The 22,527-nt window shown below is 30.1% G+C and overlaps 4 protein-coding genes across 4 annotated transcripts; 3 read left to right on the forward strand and 1 right to left on the reverse strand.

Moving 5' to 3' along the window:
• Window positions 1-3,512: 3,512 nt before the first annotated feature.
• On the forward strand, window positions 3,513-6,244 carry LOC124839474 (spermidine synthase-like). Its single transcript, XM_047315293.2, has 9 exons — window positions 3,513-3,687; window positions 4,224-4,300; window positions 4,535-4,657; window positions 4,787-4,891; window positions 5,045-5,117; window positions 5,345-5,416; window positions 5,548-5,746; window positions 5,841-5,967; window positions 6,072-6,244. Exons 1-9 carry the CDS (start codon window positions 3,513-3,515, stop codon window positions 6,135-6,137), a joined length of 1,017 nt encoding a protein of 338 aa, XP_047171249.2. The 3' UTR covers window positions 6,138-6,244.
• A 2,135-nt stretch (window positions 6,245-8,379) lies between these two features.
• Window positions 8,380-11,408, reverse strand: LOC124839475 (uncharacterized). Its single transcript, XM_047315294.2, has 4 exons — window positions 11,038-11,408; window positions 10,884-10,964; window positions 8,927-9,066; window positions 8,380-8,833 (listed from the first exon to the last, which is right to left on the reverse strand). Exons 1-4 carry the CDS (start codon window positions 11,353-11,355, stop codon window positions 8,584-8,586), a joined length of 789 nt encoding a protein of 262 aa, XP_047171250.1. The 5' UTR covers window positions 11,356-11,408; the 3' UTR covers window positions 8,380-8,583.
• A 4,546-nt stretch (window positions 11,409-15,954) lies between these two features.
• On the forward strand, window positions 15,955-16,830 carry LOC124839471 (protein NUCLEAR FUSION DEFECTIVE 2). Its single transcript, XM_047315291.2, has 2 exons — window positions 15,955-16,124; window positions 16,196-16,830. The coding sequence occupies exons 1-2, from the start codon at window positions 15,991-15,993 to the stop codon at window positions 16,599-16,601; spliced, it is 540 nt and encodes a 179-aa protein (XP_047171247.2). The 5' UTR covers window positions 15,955-15,990; the 3' UTR covers window positions 16,602-16,830.
• Window positions 16,831-20,153: 3,323 nt separating this feature from the next.
• On the forward strand, window positions 20,154-21,047 carry LOC124839468 (uncharacterized). The gene has a single exon (XM_047315288.2). It carries the CDS (start codon window positions 20,329-20,331, stop codon window positions 20,803-20,805), a length of 477 nt encoding a protein of 158 aa, XP_047171244.1. The 5' UTR covers window positions 20,154-20,328; the 3' UTR covers window positions 20,806-21,047.
• Window positions 21,048-22,527: the final 1,480 nt, after the last annotated feature.

Genomic DNA, 22,527 nt, shown 5'->3' on the forward strand with positions numbered 1-22,527 from the left:
TGTAATATGCATGTATCTTAAAAGATAATTTGTTTACTATTTTTTAAATTCAAAATCCTATGATGAAGTTTATAAAGGTAATGATCTATTTTAATGAAGTTATACCTACATAATTTACAAACTAAGATGAGAATATGATATGAATAACGGTTTTGATTAAATTGTTTGGAGTAAGTTTAATTATTAACAAGTAATTAAAAGTCTCTTAAAAAATCAATTCAGAAAAATGTTGATCAATGGTTAAATTTGAAAGTTTGGTATATTTGATAAAAGTGACACTATCTTAAATATTCGATATTTTTATCTAACTCAACAATATCTGACCAAGTTTATCAACGTTCTTGCCAATCTCAATAAACGTTAACAAAATTCAACAAAACAGTTCTTAATATAACAATGTTACATACTCCTTCACAAATGGAATTGCATAAAAAAAAAACAACTTGAAGCATGCACACAAAATTCAAATCAATATATATAGTCAAACCTAGTTGGTTTTGAATTATTTCTATCTTTTTATTAATTTCAAACACTTACACTTAATTGGTTAGTTTCTCTCGTTATAGTTGGTACCAATTCGTAAGAACCAGTGATGTTCTTTCGATATACTCAAAGTAATTTGTATCTGGGACCTTACTGACTACATGTATACTATTATTTGTAAAAAACTATATAAGTGCAATAAAAATAATTAGTGCAGCAGATACTGTGGCCATTAATATTTTTGAATTAGATATGATCATGACAGAATCAGATTTGCCGCATCAATTTACATTCTCCTAATTTATTTTATAAAAGCTTCTTAACCCAAAATATTTTAAGTTTTTCTTTATATTTTTTTGGTAACACATTTAGTTAAGCCCCATGTTAAAAATATAAATATTTTATATAACTGTAACTCATTGAACCATCATAATTATTTAAAAAATATATTTCTTTTACATTTAAGAACATTTTATTCTTTTTTTAAACATTAACCCGACCATCTAACATACCTGCACTTTTTTAGGTACAATATCCATTTTAATAATGCTGAATGATTAGATTTAAGATCCAGGAATGTGAGTCATAATGTATCTACCAATTCAACTCTATTGGCTCATTAAAGTTATCAGTTTCCAATGGTATATAGACCCCCTCAAAATTTCATGAGACACTAGAGTACTAAATTAATTTCCTTCGCATTTAAAAAAATAAATAATGTTGCAAATCCTAACATAAACATTAAAGTCAAATAGTACAAGAATGTCATATTTATTCAGGTTCATGTTCCGACGATGAAGAGACATGTGAACCTTTTTAAACACAAAAGGAATCCTCTTTTCATGTTTACATTCCCGGACAACAAAAAGGTTGATACTCAATAATGGAGTGTATCTTTGTTACCCGCATCTCTTTTTGCATTTTTTTTTGTTATAAATAAATAAGAAAAAAAATCCATTACGTTTTAAGTATTGGTTATTAATTAAATTGATCTAAATGAAATTTATGAATAAGTTTATTAAATAAAAAAGGGGAGTAATTTGCATCATTACATGAGATTCAATATATTTTAACATATTGCTAACCTTTGTTATGACAACAAAACATATTGAATGAGTAAAGTTATTCCTCTTCGTATTCCTGTAGAGTCAAACTTTATATTAGAGGCACCCCTTTGGCTACAACTTTTAAATTTGTATATTACTTAAGCTTACCTCTAGTATTTACTAAAAAAAAGTTTTCTTTATAGTATAATATTTGTTTTTTATTCACTTTTAAAGCCTTTTTTAAAGTTCCAACAAATTATGACACTAACTTGTCTATATTGTTTATGTTTCGGTTGAATTGATCTGAGGATCGATTGTTCTTCCTTATTCTGTTCTTTTTTGATCGTTCAATCATCTCTGAGAACGCAATCCACTCCGATGGGTTGTTGACCTGTAGAAGACACTCTGACGCTCAGGTTAGATATGTTTGATAAAGAGATCTATATTTTATTATAATAGATCAAGATCCTTGTACCTGGATACCAACTGTATATTTATAGGACTTGTGACAGCCAAATCCATGGATTAACCGTTAGTGCAATATATTTTTAGATAATACAACATGTCAATCACTCGTAAATAGTGTATATTCGCATTCAATATGGTCATTAAATGTATAATTGGTCATTAATGATATTTACCTTTCCTGATTAATCTTTGACTGGCAGTTGGTCAGTTGCCTGTTTTGGCTCCAGATTCTCCTTAGCCGATTGATCACCAGGGTATAGTACAATTTATTTAACAACATTGCATTCCTATTTTTAAAAAGCTAGTGGATAATTAAAAATGAAATTAAATTACGAAGATAAAAGAATTAGTTTTTCTAAAATGTAGAAGAAATTATAATGTATCAAGAATTTTGATGAATTTATGTGTTCAAAACTTAAGTTTGGGTGTAGGTGTAACAAAATATATACTCATGTTAGATGCCAACTAAATAATTCAACTAATTAAGAGACTGTTTTTCAGCAAGAAAAATGGGCAATTTTAGAAAGGGTCTATTTGAAGATTAATTCTGTTTTAACTTTGTATTGGAGGTAAGAATGGGTAAATGCAAGAACAAAAAGAAAAAGAAAAATAGTGGTAAATAAAGTCGTAAAGAGCTAAATAAGTAAGGGCTTGAAAAAGTAAAAAGATAAATAAAGAAACTCGTAGATTAACTTGTAAAAAAATAAAATAAAAAGACTTGTAGAGCTAAAGATATTGTACAATTAACATTATAAGCTAATAAAATAATTACTCCCACCCAATTTGTCATTTTGGGTCTATAATCACTAATTAATGTTTATTACATGTGTGAAGTTCTAGTAAACAATGATATAATTGCTACACTATTTGATTTATGATCATTATTCTAATTTAATTAATAACCTATATTATCATCATAAATCATAATATAAGTTAAGAATACCCATTACATATATAATATATACATAAGTGTAAATAAGAGATTAAACAGGTATGGCCAATGAAATATTTTATACACTCATCAGCACTATATTATCAATTTAGTTGAGTGAGTTAGTATTTTCAGCCAATTCGCCAGCATGTTTTTTAAAAAAAATTGATTAAAATAAAAACAAAAGGACTATAAACATGCTAAATAATAAATACTTACTAATTAAATTTTAATTATTAATTATGATTGGAGTAATATTCTTTTTCAATTTATACCATTAGAGATATTAATCAATAAATTAAAAACTTATTAAACATTTTCATAATTTAGTATGGTTTTAAAAGTATATACCTTTAGTTATGACATGTCCCACTTTTTGATTTCATATCCACCATAGTTTTCCACCTATATATATTAAACCAGGTGAAGGCTAGGAAACGCATTAGAACATTCACTCTCTTTTCCCTTCTTTGTTTTCCCTACGAATATTGCATAAACTTTATAAGGCAGAGAAAATAAAAATATAGAATTGAATACCAAACTGAAAGGGGAAGCTAACAAGTTTAGATAGAAAGCAAAGTCCCATGGCATCTAGCGTTGTCTGTCAATATCCGACCAAAACACAACTTCAGGTTAAGAATTTCGATGATGAAAACGTTGTAACACCAGAACCTAATAATGGAAAGAAGGAGTGTAATGTAGCACCTAAAGACACATCTCCTACGCTTCCTGGGTGGTATGCTGACGTATCTTGGCCAGGTACTGTTTCTTTCCTACTATCTCTAATGACCCTTCAAATTCAATTACTTCACTCATTTATTTATATATCATATCATATAATTTCATATATGCTTTATTCTAGATTTTAATTCGCTGCCTTTTTTTGGTCAATGCTCTAAATTTGGTGTTTAACTTTTTGAGTTTTCAGTGGGCCTTTGTCACACCTATCAATTGGCACAAGTAGTTTCCTGAGAGGAAAGAAGTAAAAAATGGTATCTTAATAATATTAAAAGAACACACATATTGATAAAAAATTTACTGAGTTTCTTAATTTTGTGAAGTTGTTTAAAAGGTATAAATAAGTTTCAAAACCAGAAAAAATGTATTATTGATTTGTGTTTGTATCTATGCTGACATGTCGTTTTCAAATTTTTACAATAATATAAAAAGTGTTGGAATGATTTTTTGGTACTTTTTATAAAAGAAGGAACTGTGTAAAAAGTGTAGCAAGAATGAGGCATTACTATCTGTACTAGCAACATTTTCAACTATTAACCACACCAACAACTGTACAGGAGAAGCACACATATATAAAATGGAGAAAATCATATTCCAAGGGAAATCAGAATTCCAAGAGCTTCTTGTATTTGAGGTACCTATTCTTTGTGAGCATGTCCCATACTTTATAATCATTCGATTTGTTTTTTTTATAACTTTGTTACTATTTGATTTTAATGCAACTTTTCGTAATCCATTTTTTTCTCATCTCTACAGTGTAGGGGTTACCATATCATCACACTGATGCATGTGCAAATTTCTTTAACATACTTTTCTGTATTTCTTATGAACAAAATAAAATACTGACGGGATGTTGTGAATTGTGTAGTCATCCAGGCATGGCAAGGTTGCAATTCTGGATGGGTATATCCAGTTGACAGAGAATGACGAATTTGCTTACCAAGAGATGCTCACTCACCTTGCACTCTGTTCCGTTCCAAATCCAAAGAAGGTTTTCTGTTCTTCATTCACTATTGCTTTTTAAATCAACTTTCAATTACTCAATATCCCTCAAGCCTGTGTAATGGAAAACGTGATGTGATTACCAAATTTGTTAAACAAGGGTTGATGAACATTACAGGTACTGCTAGTTGGAGGGGGAGATGGTGGAATTCTTAGGGAAATATCACGTCATTCATCTGTCGAACACATTGATATATGTGAAATAGACAAAATGGTGATTGACGTAAGTCTTCTTAACATTCCTTGGATCCACTCTGAATGAACTTTCACTGAAATGAACTACAAATAAAAAACACCCCTCTCAAAGACATTGCTTCTGTTGAATATTCTTACAACCGTGCTAATTTCTGATGCTTTTTTATTATACCCTATATAGGTTTATAAGAAGTTTTTCCCAGATATAGCCGTTGGTTACGAGGATCCCCGAGTGCATGTTCACATCAGAGATGGTAAAAATTAAACCACTTGTTTTAATCTTACAGAACAAACATGATATATGTTGTTATTTATAGAACAAATGTCGTAATAATTTCTGCACACGGAAGAAAAACAGGAAAAGAGAGAAGAGAAAAGTGTAATAAGATAGTTGCTTGGGGAGAAACAGAAACAACAGAAATTGCTGTATGAGCTACATTACTCAATATACTTGTACGAATTTTGTAACAAACATATGCAGGAATTGCATTCATCAATTCTGTTCCTGAGGGCACGTACGATGTCATTATATTGGATGCTTTTCAACCAATGGGTAAAAAACCTTTCTTTCATTCAATTCTTTTACTTAAAATTGGAGCTGAAGTGAGAAAGAACATAGACTTTGTTACCTTAAAAACAAACAGAAAGTAGTTTAAAGGCTTGAAGGAACGCAATGTGATGCAGGACCTATAGCGGAAGTTCTTGCTGATAACTGCTTCTTAGATTCAGTAGCAAAGGCTCTTCGACCTGGTGGAGTGTTGTCTGCTCCAGCAGACAGCTTGTGGCATAAGAACTTCGTAGTTGCAGATACCATAGCAAAATGCAAGAATGTATTCAAAGGCTCGGTTAACTATGCTTGGACCACAGTTCCTACATATGCAAGGCATTTCTTATATAACTACATATTTACATCTCTGATAATATTATAAGAGAAGCTTTTGGTGAGAAGTGTTTATTTATTTGTTTTTGTTTCACAGTGGGGTGATTGGGTTCATGCTTTGCTCCACAGAGGGTCCCCCAGTCAACTTCAAACACCCAATAAATCCATTGAACACGAAGCAAAATGGGGTCGCAAAGGGACCTCCTAAGTTCTATAACTCAGAGGTAGTCCATTGAAACGGTTTCAGTTCAATTTCCTTTGCTTTTTTTCTCTTTCTTTCCAAGTTAAGAATTAACTCCTCTTTGGCCTTTTATTTTTCTTACGACAGATCCATTCTGCTGCATTCTGTCTTCCTTCTTTTGTGGACAAGGATGTTGATCCAAAAAGATATTGATAAAAATCTCAAAAGTAAAAATAAGGAATTGTTGTTAACCCTTTCTACTATGTAGGTTTCACATGCAAAACTACCATAAAGTTTATAAAAATGAGAAGTTGATAACTTGCCGCCATCTTATTTCTTAATTATTACTCCTGATTCCAATCATAGAAATACAATTGATGAATAATGCAACTCATGCACTTACTTCAACTTAGATATTTATGATTCTAGCGACAAGTTGTGCCGAGTCCCACGCTACCAAATATCACGTAGTTTGATGCTTGAACAGAACTCTATAGCCTCCACCAAAAGCAACAACAAACCACCGTCAGTGTCACAGGCTTCTTCGCAACTCCGCCACTGGTCATAGTGTCCGGTAATGAAAACACTAAAAAGACAACTGAATTCAAAACTCAAATGTAAAACAAAGAATCTATCCGTCAATTGTACTAATCCTCTACATTCATCTACCACCACCCGCTAAAAAGTCGCACAATGACATTTGTTAATGGGGGAATGGATAAGAAAGAACCCTCTGAACAAGTGAGGCAAAATTGAAACCAATCTTTGAAGAATGTATAAAGTTTAACTTTTGAGCTACGCGTAGAAGTATCAGATCTACAGTCATGAGTAAAAACAGATAAAATGTAAATAAGTTCGTAGATTGGAATGCGAGAAGAGATAAAGTAGAAATTAATAATGTTTGATTTAACAACCGAGAAATGAAAATCAAAATAAAAAATTGAGAAATATATAAAAATAGGTGAAAGAATGTAAAGAGTTTCATTATTTTCAATATTAACTTACTCGTAATTTTTATTTTATTTTCAATTGAGTGTCAGTTACAATTGTTTCTGTATATTATATACTCAATTTTCATTTTTTATATTTTTTAACTGAGCGTGTATTGTTGATTGTTTCTAATTGGAGACATAAGATTTTACGATGAAAAAAAGATAATAAATAAAAATATTAAAAAAAGTATAAATATTTAAATGTAAAACATAAAAATTATTTGATTCAATATTATTAATAATACACTATTTAAACATAACAATATAAAATTATGATAAAATAAAAAGTGATATGAGTAAATTTAATTTTATGAATATAAAATAAATCAAAACAATAAAAAAAGAAAATAAAAATGTCTAGAAAAAAAAGAATAGTTATAAATGTAAAAACATGGTACTTTGGTAATTTAAACAAGACTAAATATAGAGTTGTCAAAACGGGTAATCCAGTCTGGCTCATCACGGGTTGATCACTTAATCCAATCCGGCCTAATTATTAGCGAGTTGAAAAAATTTGAACATGACCCGACCCATCACGTGTTAGTGGGTTAACCAGATTGACTCGCTAGCTCATTTAATTATAAGTTTTTTTTAAATAAAAAAATTACAATTTTTTTTAATTCATCTAAATAAATGTTACACTAAAATGATTTTAAACTCCAAAGACAATTCAAAATAAATAAAAAAGTATCTATAATCCAAAAGAACAACTAAGTTTTTAATATTGATAATTTTTGTATCACTCCCATTATAATATTAGAGTCTTGAATTTTTATTTCTTGAAACATCTTCTTTATCATCGTCTACAATATAATAAAAAAAAATGCTAACTAATAATATTGAAACACAAAATAATAAATAATTAAATTAAATTAGGTGGGTTGGTGAGCCAACCCGACTCACCACAGTTCAACCCGGTGAGCCGAGTTCTAAATGAGCCGAGTTGAAAACTAGCCCACATAAAACAATTACATTTTTTCAAACCCAACTCACCTCAAACCCGTGGTGAGTCGGGTTGGATTGACTCATAAATTATAACTCATTTTGACAACACTATAATTATTAAATAATTGACAAAGAAAATTGTTCCGGTTTGAACAATACTTATGGAGAGAGGAGTTTATTGGAGTAGGAAGCAACTTAATTAAGACTAGAAACTGCCTGAACTAATTATTTTTGTGTTTTACTTACGTACTAAAGTTAAAATCAAATGATAATATATAAATTCCCATCTTTTAAATTGAGTTAGATTTTTAACCTGTACTTCCTATCATAACATGTTCCATATAGAAAACCACATTTGCTTCATTTTAACATGAATACAGATTAAACACGAAAAAGCTGTCAACATGACTTTGTGTAGTGTGTGTGTATATATTTATTGTAGAATTTCTTAATCATCCAAACAAATTTAACGTTAACACCTTCAAGAACCTTTATTCGAACAGCTGAATCACTCATAATGAGAGTAATAAAAAATGGAACTTGTACATTCCATCACTTTGCAACAGGTTCATGTTGAAGAGTGGAATAAGATACAGATAACAATGAACACTCTATACAAGTAAGTGGAATAAAAACCGCAGGGTCAAAAGAATCCTGATCCAAACAAGGAATGAATGGGGAATTTTACATATTGCTGGTGATTGATTGTACTATAAATACTGTTAAAGGGGAATTTGATTTGTATCAGGATCTTTTGGGGACATAGACATTATGCACAAACCGTAAGGTAGGAAAAAGTATAGAGCTAAAAACACAAGAACACCAAGATCAGCCTCTTCACCAACTGCTGGACGACGCGGACTGATCCAGTATATCTGGACTGCACACCAAAAACAGTACAACAAAGCTATGCATATCATAAGTAGCATCGACTGATATGACTTTTTCTTTATGGAGTTTGAAGAACTTGCTCTGCATGGAAATTTAGGAGAGCAAAAGTTAAAACCATTGTGTGTTTATGATATACGTTGATGATTAACGTTCTAAGTAGCAAAAACTAGAAACCTGTTGATGTAAAAAAAGCCGATGATTAAGCAAGCACATAAGAAGCCAACTACAAGAACAGCATCTGGGGTGACTGGTGCTCTGCTTTGCCACCAGCCCGTGCTCAAAATCCAAGTGTACGTGGTTGTTTTCCCATTCTCCTGAATGATTTGGGAGATAATATATGTTTGTCAATCAATTGTAGTACAAGAGTAATGGTTCAGGACAAATTATGTCAAATTGCAGCATTTTTCTTTTCTATGCACACCATTACATAATTTGCAGTACTGTCAAATTCAGCTCAATTCCAGGTTTGCCTTTGTTTCCATATAAAAAAATAGCTAACACCGTTATATTTGTAAATGCTATCATAAATAGAAAAGACAAATAGTAGTTCAGTAGAGTCAGCCACGGGAATCAAAACTTTCAAATTACCCTTTTAGAATTTAGACTAAATAGATAAGACATTTAGTTAGATATAAAGTCCAATTCTTCGTATAGTTTAGAATCTCTCCAATGAAATTTGTTATTTATTAGCCATATCATTCTACTCGCTATTGGACCACTCATTAATATCTAGTCTCACGCATGAAATTTATATACATCATGTGTGAGGAGTGTTGAAAAAACTACATTGACTAGAGATAAAATCAATTTAGAATATATATGTGTATTAAAACCTATTTTTACAAACTGATTTTGTGGGATTAAATTAGAGTTATAGTTCACTTTTTAACATATCTAATATAAAGATTTTAAAATCTTTGTTAGTCCCTAAGTTAGTTCAAGGCAATTAATTTAAATCATTTATACATATTTAATATCTATAGCAATTTTGTACCGAAAAAGGCTAAAATGTAAAGTCCAGGTCTGTTCAAGAGTTTATAATATCTCAGGTATTGAAATGTATAATTCATACACTTTCAAAGACTAATTAGGGGTTACTTCTACCGTGGGAGAGCAGAAAGGTGTAATTCAAAGAAATGTAATTAACTTGTATATTATACTTTTATATTAATCTTAAATTACCCTTAGTCCTACTTAAATGATATTTCAACAAATTCCTCAGCGTTTCCATTGTTTGAGTTGAACTGAGGTTTGTTCGTTATCATTTGGTATCAATCAGGGTAAGTGCACAATGATCCCACACCGGCAGAGCGTGAGGGATGTTAGGCTCTTTATGGATTTATAATCTGAAAATCTAGTTTCTTTACTTTAAATGTCCATATTAATAATTTAAAGCGAAAGTAATTGAATTCCAAACATTATTCATCCTTGTGTGATTGATTACAAAATTTAGTGTTTAAAGACTTGATTGAAAGCTTACCTTATTAGAAATAAGAGAGATAGAAAAGAAAAACTGATACATATATATACACACATAAATATACACTTTGTTATTGAATTTATATTCCACATTGTCTAACATGTGATGGAAAACTTTTATTTATTTTTCCCACATTTTGCAGTTCATCTGTTTAAGTTTCATGATAAATCTCATGGACCTATTGTAGTAAAAAACAGACGATAAAGAGTCAGAGTTAATATGCACTTAAATTCATCTCCATCAAATGCATCTAAAGAGTCTGTGAATGACTGATGTAACCCATTTGATTTTATACAATTTGAACCTAAAAGCTCAAACAAACCATCACAACTACAAAAACATAAAAATCAAAGGGAAAATGGATGTATCATATTTATACAATAAACAAGCACTAACCCTTTAGACAACGATTCCTTTTCACATAGAAGAAACAAAAACATGAGACGCTGATTCAGTCATCCCTAGTCACTGATTATGCAAGATGGATGGATTTCATAAGATGTATAAGACGTAGTAATATCCTTAAAGACTTGATACCGCTTGAACTAAAGCTTTTGGGTTAACTTACCAATTTATTAGATAATAGAAAACCAGAGATGTAGGAAAGCAAACACAAAAAGGCCGGCAACATAAAAGGTGCCGACATGTTACCTCAAACAGATGATCAAGAAAGAAGTGGGTAAAAGAGCCAGCAGATATCAAGAAAAAACATTGCATCCTGGTAAGGGGGACCTGCAATCGGAGGTTAATAAAGTAGAAAATGATGAATTTTGAAGAAGGAGGAAAGAAAAGGAGTGAGACTGACCCTGGAGACGGAATCAAGAAGGTGTGTGCGAAGAAGATAGGTGGATATCCGAGAATAGAGAAAAGAGAGAGGAAGACCCAAAATAAGTATGTAGTAGAAAGGATGATGGATGAGATTTGCAAGAGCGGATCCCAGAGACTGAGCAGGGCCATCAGAAAGTGAAGCAAGCCACTCTGAGAAAGAACCAATATCAGGGCCAAAGAAGGCGTTTACTGTGTAGGTAAGTGTGTGGTGAGGACTAAACCTTCCATTGGTGATGGTAGTGAGAGCTAAAGCAGAGGCCATGGCATACATGAGGTGAGGGCCAGGGCCTGGCATTGCAACCTAGTTTTACTTTGTTAGTTCAGGTTTTGGTTATTCCACAAAACTAACCGCTTCAATAAGTAATCTAATCCCATTTTGTTAGTTATGTTGGATACTGATACCGTTTCTTTTTTTGCCACTTTTACCCTGCAGCTTCCACATCAGCCACACCATCAAAGCTTCTCAATTAGTCCAACCACCTAGGTCTCTGTTTATAATACAAACATTTTCAAATAATTTAACTTTAAATAACTTTTAACTACCATTCTGTTATTATTTTATTTTAAATATCTAACCAAATCTTTTTAAATTAAATATCTTATAAATCATCAAAATTTTAGTTTAAGTTTCTGAAAAGAAATTAATTTTTTCTTCTCATGTATTAGATTCTATCTTTAAATGACCATGAAGTATTTTTACACTTTTCTTTTTTATCTTTTAATTCACTATCATAACAACTAGTGTTAGACTCGTTTTTTTTTAATTTATGTTAAGAAAATTAATTTATTATTATTATATTTAAAAAATAGTTTATTTATATAATTAAATTTAAGTGTTATAATTATATAATCATAAATATATAATTAAATAGAGTTTGATAACAAAAAAATTAATAATTAATTACAGGTATTTATTTTTCTATGACATTAATTAAAAATAAATAATATTTTAACATTGATTTTTCTAAGGTAATGTAATAGATTATAGAAAGTACCATTAATAATATCAATACTAAATGGATTATACTAATAATAGTACTTAATAATAAAAATAATAACAATACCGATACTAATAATAATAACACAAATAATAATAATATTTGAATATGAATTTGTATATTTAAATTATAAAATTGATACAACGATTATTTAATACCGTGTGGTAAACAATTTTGTTGTATGATTAAAATATATAATTAAATTTTTTAATTATATATTATATTAAACTCAAATACGTATCTATCTATAGTTGTTAGAATAAAATATAAATATATTACGTAATGTGATTTTATATAAAATAAGTATATTACAAAACTAATGTTAAATTTGTTAAATAGAAATACATATAGATAAACAAATTTAAAAGAGAAAAAAATATTGAAAAGGTATTACACGGTACAACTAGAGAAAAATTAAGTTTAACTTAAATAGAATTTGTAACATCCACAAACAATATTGAAATCATAATAGAAACATCACACAGTCAATAAGATAGATTTGTTAACATGTTGAAAAAAAAAATATAAACCATTTATAAAACTAACTTTATATTCAACAAGTACAAATATCAGAACCTTTTACAAAATAGTGTCTCCAAAAAACCAAAGAAAATAAAATATTATATCTACTAAACATCGGGAACCCTTGTCGCCTAAAGTTTGTTTAATCGTCACCTCCTTAAACTCTCGCATCCTCCAGATTATCATCTTCATAAGAAAAGAACACATAGAACAACACAACCAAGAAACATATAAAAATGATAAACTAATTGTAAAACAATTACATATGGTAAGATCAAATATAACATACAAGATTAATCACACAATAGTATAACATATTTCTCAATCACATCAAAAACTCATATTTGACCAACTCTTTACAATCTAGTACAAATGTCGAGTCATGGAAAGGTTTTTCACTTGTTTTTTTTTTCAATAATCATCTTTATGGTGTGAGTTTAAGAAAATGTCAAAGGGTAAGCATGTGCTAGAAAATAATGGAGCTAAAGCATATACTAGAAAGCTTAGTTTCAATTTTTATAAAGACCTTATTTTGTTTTTGGTTAAAAATAAGAAAATTTTAGAATATTACATGCACCATCATTTAAACTATCATATCAAGAGTGATACATTATACATAGAAAATTGTCTTTTTAAGAGAAAATAATTGCTAAATAATACATCTTTTAACACTTGTTTTTAAGATATTAATTATTATTATTATTTTAATAATTTTGTACTATTTTGATTGTCTAATGAGAAAAACAATGCAAATATGTTTTCTAATTAAATATATGGATTCACTTCATTTAATATGTTTTTAGACATCTAATTTATTGAAAATTAGATAAATAACATATTTACTATTTTTCTATGAAAATAAATATATCTATTGAATTTTTAACCACTTAATGTATGTTTATTAGTTGAAATTTTATTAACCACTGAACCTTTTATGATAATAAAACATTGGTGAAATCGTTTCATAACATCTTAAATATTTCTTTTGATTTTTAATAAAAAACATTATTTTGCGAGGAGTAGCTTTGCATTTTCCACATAATAATAGGTAAACGACATAAATGCATCTTTTAAACACTTTCTATCTGTCTCATTACAAATATAGTTCTAACTTTGTTCTTACATAAGTTAATTCTTTGTTTGATTAAAGGGAAACAGTAAGGAAGTATTGAGTTTTTTTAATACATTTTAACAAATAACAACTAATCAATTACAAAGTTATTCTACAATATTTTAATCTTATTTTCGTAAGTTTCTTTGTGTTATGTCATTTATCACTTTTACAGTTTTTCTTCTTCAATTTTTATGTTAATGTCATTTATTACTTTTAAGATTTTTTTTAATTGTTAAGACATGTTTTATTTAATTATTGGTAAAAATATATATTTTAAGATAGTAAATATTTTTTTATTTTCATAAGACTAATATCTTATAAAAAATTATCTTAATAATTTCTAACACTTTTATAAAGTTGATTAGCAAAGTGTTGAAGACTACATAAAAAGGAAATAATAAGGCCGTGTTCACTTATTTACAATTGTTTGTGTAGATGAATTGTTGATTAATTTCTGTTTCTTTGGATTGATTTGTGAAGACTGAATTGCACTGATTTGTGAGATATCCTGATTGCAGTTGAAATGTCATATGTGTTCTCACCTGTTTGTAAAATATCACGATAATATTAGCGTTATTCGAGTGTTTGAAACTCAAGAAGACGAAGAAAAATAAAATTTGACTCACATATTCGGTTAAAAAAATGCATGTATTTGGTTCCAAGCTTCTGAACAAAAGCAAAGGAACTCGTATTCGGTTCCAATGTCCCTATATCTAGTTCCTCCATTATGCAGGAAGTCTCTCAAGCCATTTATTCGGTTCCAATGTGTGAATCTCATCATTGGACTTTCATTTTCGTATTGTGTTTTAATATATTCATTTCTAACATTTCAACTTGTAGATATTTTGTCCAGTTTTATGTTTATGTAATTTGTTTCAGTACAATAGTTGAGACCGAGATGCGAATCCAAAGTCACGTCCTTTCTTCTTAGAATGTCGTTATCTTCACGTCTTCTTCCTATTCAGAACGCTCCAGGGAGAATGGGGTGGGTACCTGCGAAGACACTCCGACGCTCAAGTCAGAAAAAAGGGAAATCGTAAAACTCTTTCAGTTCAAATAATAGAAGAAATAATCTTTTCTCTCTCTTCTAATTCAGAAAAAACATACCTTTTTTCCTTATGGTTTTTCATATTTAACCTAGCAGTAAGATAAAACTGTTTACCTGAAAATCCGGTTGGTTAGAGATCTTAACTGCTTGGAAAATATAACCGCTTAGTCGTACTTGATATTGGGTTAGTTGGTTCCATGATTTGCGACGTCATGGCCATTTGTCTATAACCGTTTTGACTAAAATTGACCGAACATTTGTTGACTTTTATCTTTGACTGGGTTTAACAGACGATCGCTAAAAGACGATCGGTAAATGGGATATAACGATCGCTCGCTTTGGCGGGTGAACGATAGTTCGGGAACAGTCATATGACAGCTCGTTATTTTATCCTTGGTGATTGCTTGGGTTGCCAGTCTATCGATTCAGATATCTTACCATAGATAATTCATTACTGAATCATTATTGTTTTTTCTCCTGTAGAGCAAGCATCTGTCTCCTTCTATGCTCATCAATTTTGTTCTCTTATTTCATTTTACTAAATTATAAACTTTTAAAATTAATTTTAATAATTAAATTTATTTTTTTTTCTTTATAAACATTTTTAAAATTAAAAATAAATTAATTTTACTAAAATAATTTTTGTACAATATTAAAATTAATTTTAATAATTAATGTTAATTTTTAACTTTTTATAAATATTTTTAAAATTAAATATAACATTAACAATTATAATTTTATATTACTTTAATAATTAGGGACATTTTGGTAATCTTCAATTTTTACCAATTAAACACATTTTTTTATCTGTTACATCAATCAAATCCTACACTAATTCTCACAAACTTTACTTCCAAATTCATTCTCAATTATCCACAAATCCACTAAAAAAACAAAAATATTACTCTCAAATCCTCTCAAATCCATTTAATTACTTTTCCCCAAATCATCTCCCACAAATCGCCTCATATGAACACACCTAAATGAATAATAGTTTGATAACTTTTTTTTATAACTAATTAATAAGCATTTTATAATAATTTACATATATCATAAATATAATAATAATAATATATTCTTATAAATAATGAAGAAAGTATTAATTTTTCAAAGAAAAATCATTTTAGAATTATTTTATTAGTAGAGAAAAAAAGATGAAAGTCCTTGCTAGCTAAGTAAAGTTGGTTGTGATTAAGTAGAAGTAGAAAGTCCTTGTGCAACCGTCTTCACCATAGTTTCTTTACCAAAATGCGATCCTCTACTATGCGATGCTTCACCGTATTCACCCTGGTACTTCTCCTTTCGCAGGGACACGCAGCGTCCCATAAGCTTCTCTCTTCTCCATTTTCAACCGCTCTCGAAACCCTCCAAAAACAACTCGGGTAAACCCTTTCCCTTTTCTCTCATTTTCTGTGTTCAAGCATTGCTCAAGTTTTTGTTTTTTCTGCGTCAGCTACACCTTTAAGAGCATTGATCTTCTCCGTCGCGCCATGACCCACGCCTCCTTCTCCGAAGAAAACAACAAAGCTTTCGCCATTCTGGGCGCCGCCGTCATCGAAACTTCCGTCTCTTTTCACTTACTATCTAAAGACGTTGATATTTCTCCTAAAGAGCTTAACCGTCGATTGTCCCAAATCACCAGCGTCGATTCTTCTTGCGCCGTCGACGGAACTCGATTAGGTTTGCAAAAGATCGTTCGCGTCTCGCCCAAAACCAATTCCTCCGCCCCTGCCGTCGTTTGCGGCGCATTTCGAGCCATCTTCGCTGCCATTTCTATTGACACCGGCAAGTCCGATGATGCAGGTAACGTCTTCTGGAACCTTCATGGCGGCGACCTAGGATCTGCCGTGGCTCTTTGAACTAAGTTTAGTTTTTAAGTTTCTTATGTTTGTGTTTGCTGCTCAAGATACTTCATAGTGACTTGTGTGTTGGTTGTTTATAGCTTCTTTTTAAGACAATCTAGTTACTGTTATTAGTGTTGGACCACTAGTTATGCTGTGAAGCAGCGAATGATAATCTAGTGTGATCTATAACTACTTGTTTGCTAACAGAATGAGTTATGAAGCAAGCTATGTAGCTTTTTTTTTTTTTTTTGTTATGAAATTGTCATGTCGTCTGGCTATGGTCAAATGTCAATCATTTATGCTGTTATTGTAAAACTCAATGCTTAAATTGACTTACACATAGGATATTAAATCGGTCTGCGATAAGGGTGAAGACATGAATTTGGTCCTCTAATAAAGGGTGTTTTAAGTCAGTTTTCTCGAGTGTCAATCTACTTTTTTTCCTCGAAATACCCTTGAAGTTGAATACCTATTTGGTCTTTTAGTTGATGTTTATGTTTTCTTTACATCATGAAAGACAAAAATGTTGCTTGAAATGTTTGCAGGACCTACTCTGATGTAAAGTTGGGGTTACTGGTTTAAGTATTTTAACCAGGTTATTGTCTCTTTTCCTAATCATTGCCTTGGTCTGTTTTGGGTAAATCTTCCTTAGTTTTTACATCCGGTAAATTCTCATGAAGCTGGGAGGAGTAATGTGTGAAATTTATCACTAAAAGCTGATGCTTGTTTCATTTCACCGTTTTTAAACTCGTTTTCTGGGAGCTGATACCTAACTGCAGGTGGTGCAGAACCGATGTTTCTTACTTATCCTTTTATCTTTGAATAATACCTTCTGAGGGGTGTGTTAAGGTAAATAACATAATTAGGTGATTATGCAAGAAAGTTCAAGTCACAAGCGTTGAATACGATAAGGCATTATTCAGTAAGTTACTCTTTGAATCTTACTGAAATAAACTTAAAAATAGGCCTGTAGTTATAGCCGAACCTCAATTTTCATTTTAAATGTTAATGTAAGTTGAACTAAAGCTTGTTAAAGCTCTCTTAAAACCTGCTAAATGTTGGAGAAGGGAAGTAAGACTGTGTGATCCTCATGGCTTTTGGAATGATGTGGATTATTTTCAAATACCAATGTAACATTATATGATGACAATGCCTTCATATTAGAATCGTTGCATGAAATTGAAATTGTTCTCGCCACTATGGTTTGTTAACTGTCATTAGATGAGTTTGATAATGGATGACTTTATTTGTTCTTTTTTTAAAGTATTTTTTAAGTGTTTGTCAAATTTTAATAAGTAAAGTCCATCTTCTTCTTAAATAAGTGATTATTTTAAAAATACTTTTTTAAGTTTAAACAAATTTGTATAATGACACGAAAGAATAATGACTAACAGGGTGCTCGAGAAAATAAGTTAATGTGAAGGATACATAAAATCTGAAAAAGCATGGGTGCCCATTAATTCAGATCTAAATAATTGGATTAATCTATATTTTCTAAAATAACATTTTTAAACAAAATAGTTTGTTGCCAAATTCATATCATACACGTGTTATTTTCATACAAATTCAATTAATATTTAGTGAGACCCATATAAAGTTTATTCAATAATGATTAGTGTGCATGACAAAACTAATAAAAATTGGAATGTTGCACATTAGTATTCATTGCTATTCAAAACAGATTATAAAGTTAATATATACTTGACAGATATAGCAGCAAGAAATCACAATTCTAAAAATATCACATCATTAGTTTTACATGCGTGTTAGTTATAAATTTTTGAGAGAATCTCATAAACTATATTCTAAAACATATTAAATAATAATTAAGGATGTCATGTACCAGAAAGAACTAGTCAAGAATCAGAAAAAATAGTTATAGGTCTTCAATATATGTTATAATAATTAGTAAGTCTTGAGAATGGATATTAGTAAGCTAATCAAGCTACTTAATTTATAATTTGTTCTTTTGAGGTTTACGTCATGTGTTTAGTATAGTGTAAATATGTTAAAAGTTTCTAAGTCTAAAATGTTAAAAATGGTTTCAGCTTATATCTTTATTTAAGAGTGAGTGAATTGGTTCTTTAGTAAAATTTGGTTTTTTTAGTTAATAAAAACAATTTTCAAAAACTTCTTTAATCAATGATGTTTAATTAAGGTAACAATCACCAACATACAAAAAAATTTAATGAAAGAACGTATAATAGATACAAGTTTTTATACTGCTTCAATTTTATACAAAATTACATTTAGTTATCTAATAACATTAATTAGATATTCACTAATAATATCAAAAGTTAGAATTATAAAATTCACTTACATAACTTACACTCTAGATATGTAAAAAATTTGAAAATTTTTCAAGATTTACAAAAAAGAATAAAGCTACACACAATTACTCTAACTTATCACTAATAAGGTGAAAAGAACACAGAAGAGATAAATAGAAAGAAAATACAATAAAAGAATTTATCTAATTTCTAAAGATGTTATAATTTTACCTAATGTTTAGTAATAGAGTTTTCAATAAAATTTGACCTTAATCTTTTTTAATGAAAAAAAAGACTTTTTGCAAATGTTAATATCTTAAAACATTCTCTCTCGTGTTCTTTGTAATATAAGAAGAACTGATTAAAAAAAACATATATTTGCTTTAAAAAAAACTGTTAATGGATTAATAGGAAGATAAAAATAATATTTCATTTTAATGCAAAGATAAAAAATGGATTGAATTAATCAATTAAAATATAATCGATTAAAAAGATAACTTTTGCATATAATTGTATTCATGTGAATTGAATGAAGGTGCTTTTATAATTGTTGAAAATATAATATAAAGAGAGTTGATTGTTTGTATCCTATTTCTAAAGTGGAAAAAAGAAAATAGAAACTAGATAATTGTGAAATTCAGATTGAAATAAAAATATGATCCAAATCTATAGTCTGGATTGTGATAGGCAATGGATAATTTAAAATATGAAGATATTACGAGACCTTTTTGTAGTGATTATTGAACTCTGATCTTCCACAAACGTATAAATTTTATGATTGAGATGTTTGGTCTTTAATAGGATGGGTGTGCAGTGGAATTTTCATGATGAAACAAAGTATATAAATAGAAAAAAGGAAAAACGCAATTTTGCTGTTAATGAAAACAATGAAATTGCTGACTTGAGTGAATGAAGTCAATGTTGGTTCTTCCTTTGAAATCGAGAATTGAGTGACCTCTCCGACCATCTCTTTGTTGCACATATTTTGCTGTTAAATAGTTACTTTGACCTTGTGAACCAGGCAGAAGCTATGATTTTGATGGGAAAGTGCATAGTTTATGGGGAGAAGTGTTGATAAGATATACATTGTTTTTAAGAGCTCAGTGTTACTAGTCCAAGCAGTCAGACCAATTACAAAATCATCTTCTTTTTCTGTGGGCGCCTCCTTAAAATTATTTTAAAACCATCTCTTTTTTATAAAAATAAAAATACACAAATGCGATGTGACAGATAGATAAAAAAAAATATAGGAAAAAGGAAACAGTGAGAAAAGTGATATTAGAATATTTTGTACTAAAACTAGGGATGGGGATAATATTAATAATTGATAAATAAAATAAAATAATAAAAGGGGTAGTGAGTGAGTGGATGGTGCGTAGTGAGGATGAAGAGAGAGCCTATTAATATCTGGAGAGCCCACTCATCTTTTTGCGTTTCTTCAGAATAACCCAAATCTCATCTCAGTTGCTGACATGTCCATCGAGTTTGAATCTCAATCCATTTCCACCCCGACGGCCCAAGCCCAAGACAGATCCAACTCCGGCTGCGCCTTGCTATTGCCTTCCTGCTGTCTGGGGCCACGACGCCGTTCCTCATGGTGGGAGCGCGTCCGCTCCACCTCCTGGTCCCACTCCAGTTCACCTTCATCCGGTGACCGATGGTGGTCGCGTGGCCTCAGGGCGCTCAAGAAGCTTCGCGACTGGTCCGAGATCGTGGCCGGCCCCAGGTGGAAGACCTTCATTCGCAAGTTCAACCGCAACCGCGCCTCCAAGCGCATGCCCAAGTACCAGTATGATCCAATGAGTTACGCCCTCAACTTCGACGAGGGCCATAACGGGGATTTCAACGACGACGCCGCCCTCCGCAATTTCTCCACGCGCTACGCCGCCGTCAACTTGAAGTCAGTTTCCCCCAAGGCCCGTGACACCGACGACGCCGTTTTCGTGTGAGTGGTGGAGTGGGCACGGTACTACGCGTGGTTAACGCGGTGAGTCCTTTGGTTGGTAGCTGAGGCTGCCCCTTCGCCTTACTTTTCACTTTTCATTTCCTATCGCCAATTATTTACTCTTATTTCTTTTCCTATATAGTATATACATCCCATATAAATCGGAATGGTCACATTACTGTGTATATACACTTTTTTTTATTTTTTTTCCATATTCTATCATAAGTAATTCAATTTTTTTTTTTATGGTTGGAGCTTGGGTTGGGTGGGTGGGTGGAGGATCCAGCAATTCATCTTTGATTTGACTTGATAATAGCATTTGGTAGTGATTATGAATATTATTATTATTATTGTTATGAGGTGGGGGTTTGCTTTTTGAATAGGCAATTGCAATGAATAGACTTAGGTACAGATTGGGTATTTGTTTGAAGTATGTGACGTTCTTGAACCCTAAAATTTGTCATTTTCATGAATGTGATGAATGAAAGTGGGGTGGAAGAAATGCTCTTGTAAGTAGTGGAAGATACTTTCTTATGACAACCTACACCCTGTAAACACATTATTCAATCAATAATTAGATTGTGACATTTCTTATCTTTTATTTTTACATAATACCACATCTTAATTGCCCTCAAATCGTTTTCTTTTTCTTTATCTATATTACCAATTCATTTAATTTGTTAAAAAAATATTATCAATGTACTAAATTAAATTAATAAAATTCTTTTTTATTACTTTTAATGCAAAGCACACATGTTCGTAATATTTAATAAAAATCAATAGAAGAAAACGTTGAGGTAAACAAATTTTAAGTGTCGTAAAAAATGTTAAAATTTCTTAATGTACAGCAACTTAAACACCTACGACGCGTTATCTATAGTTTTGTACTTGGAGCTTTTATTTGCATTTATTTTAATATGAATGCAAAGTTACATTACGTATTTGTTTGATAAATTCATAAAACATGCTGATAAAAAAGATTAACTAAAAAATTTTAAAATTCCAATTTGTAATTATACACCATTACAATAATTACAGCTATTAATTCAAAAATAATAAGTTTGATCATAAAAATATAAGAAAATACTTATTTGCGTGAGGTTATATTCGATAATACTGATTGTTTTTACATATTTTAATAAAATGATATTCACATTTCCTCTATTTTTAAGATTGGCTACAATGTTTCTCATATCTTTATGAAATGACGTCAATCTTCGTTATATTTAAAATTGACTTCAATACTTATATTTCTAAGAAATGACATCAATCTTTGTATTCTAAACAAAGTAACAATCATATTTTATATTTTATTTTAAAATATTATATTAACTAAGGCTTAAATAAGTAAAAATATAAACACTAAAAATTAAAATTTAAAGATTAAACAAATTTTCATAAAGAAAAAATAAAATAATTTAAATACAATGAGAAATGTGAACGTTACCTTTTTTTAAAACACAATAAAAATGAACGGTACCTATTAAAAATATATAGATGTGAACAATTATTTAAAAGTAAAACATGAAAAATATGGTGCTCGCTCCATTGATGGTCTTTTGGGCAATGAATTGACATTATTAATAATTAAGGAGCTAATGAGAAGAAAAAAACTAAATCCTCAAATTAGTCTTCTAAATTATATGAACTGTTTCTAGTTTTAAATACTTTAAAATTCAATGTTTCATTGGAAAGTAAGACACTCTTATATAAATAAAACTACATT

This window comes from Vigna umbellata, chromosome 1 (genome assembly GCF_029865625.1).
Source record: "Vigna umbellata cultivar VRB3 chromosome 1, Vumbellata_1.0, whole genome shotgun sequence".
In the NCBI taxonomy this organism is placed as follows: Eukaryota; Viridiplantae; Streptophyta; class Magnoliopsida; order Fabales; family Fabaceae; genus Vigna; species Vigna umbellata.

Coding starts and splice junctions, on each gene's coding strand:
- LOC124839474 (XM_047315293.2), top strand. CDS start 3,513: ATGGCATCTAGCGTTGTCTGTCAATATCCGACCAAAACACAACTTCAG. Junction 4,658..4,786: donor CCGTTCCAAATCCAAAGAAG/GTTTTCTGTTCT, acceptor TGAACATTACAG/GTACTGCTAGTTGGAGGGGG. Junction 5,118..5,344: donor GCATGTTCACATCAGAGATG/GTAAAAATTAAA, acceptor AAACATATGCAG/GAATTGCATTCATCAATTCT.
- LOC124839475 (XM_047315294.2), bottom strand. CDS start 11,355: ATGCCAGGCCCTGGCCCTCACCTCATGTATGCCATGGCCTCTGCTTTA. Junction 9,067..10,883: donor TTCTTGATCATCTGTTTGAG/GTAACATGTCGG, acceptor CAAATCATTCAG/GAGAATGGGAAAACAACCAC. Junction 8,834..8,926: donor GGCTTTTTTTACATCAACAG/GTTTCTAGTTTT, acceptor ATTTCCATGCAG/AGCAAGTTCTTCAAACTCCA.
- LOC124839471 (XM_047315291.2), top strand. CDS start 15,991: ATGCGATCCTCTACTATGCGATGCTTCACCGTATTCACCCTGGTACTT. Junction 16,125..16,195: donor ACCCTCCAAAAACAACTCGG/GTAAACCCTTTC, acceptor TTTCTGCGTCAG/CTACACCTTTAAGAGCATTG.
- LOC124839468 (XM_047315288.2), top strand. CDS start 20,329: ATGTCCATCGAGTTTGAATCTCAATCCATTTCCACCCCGACGGCCCAA.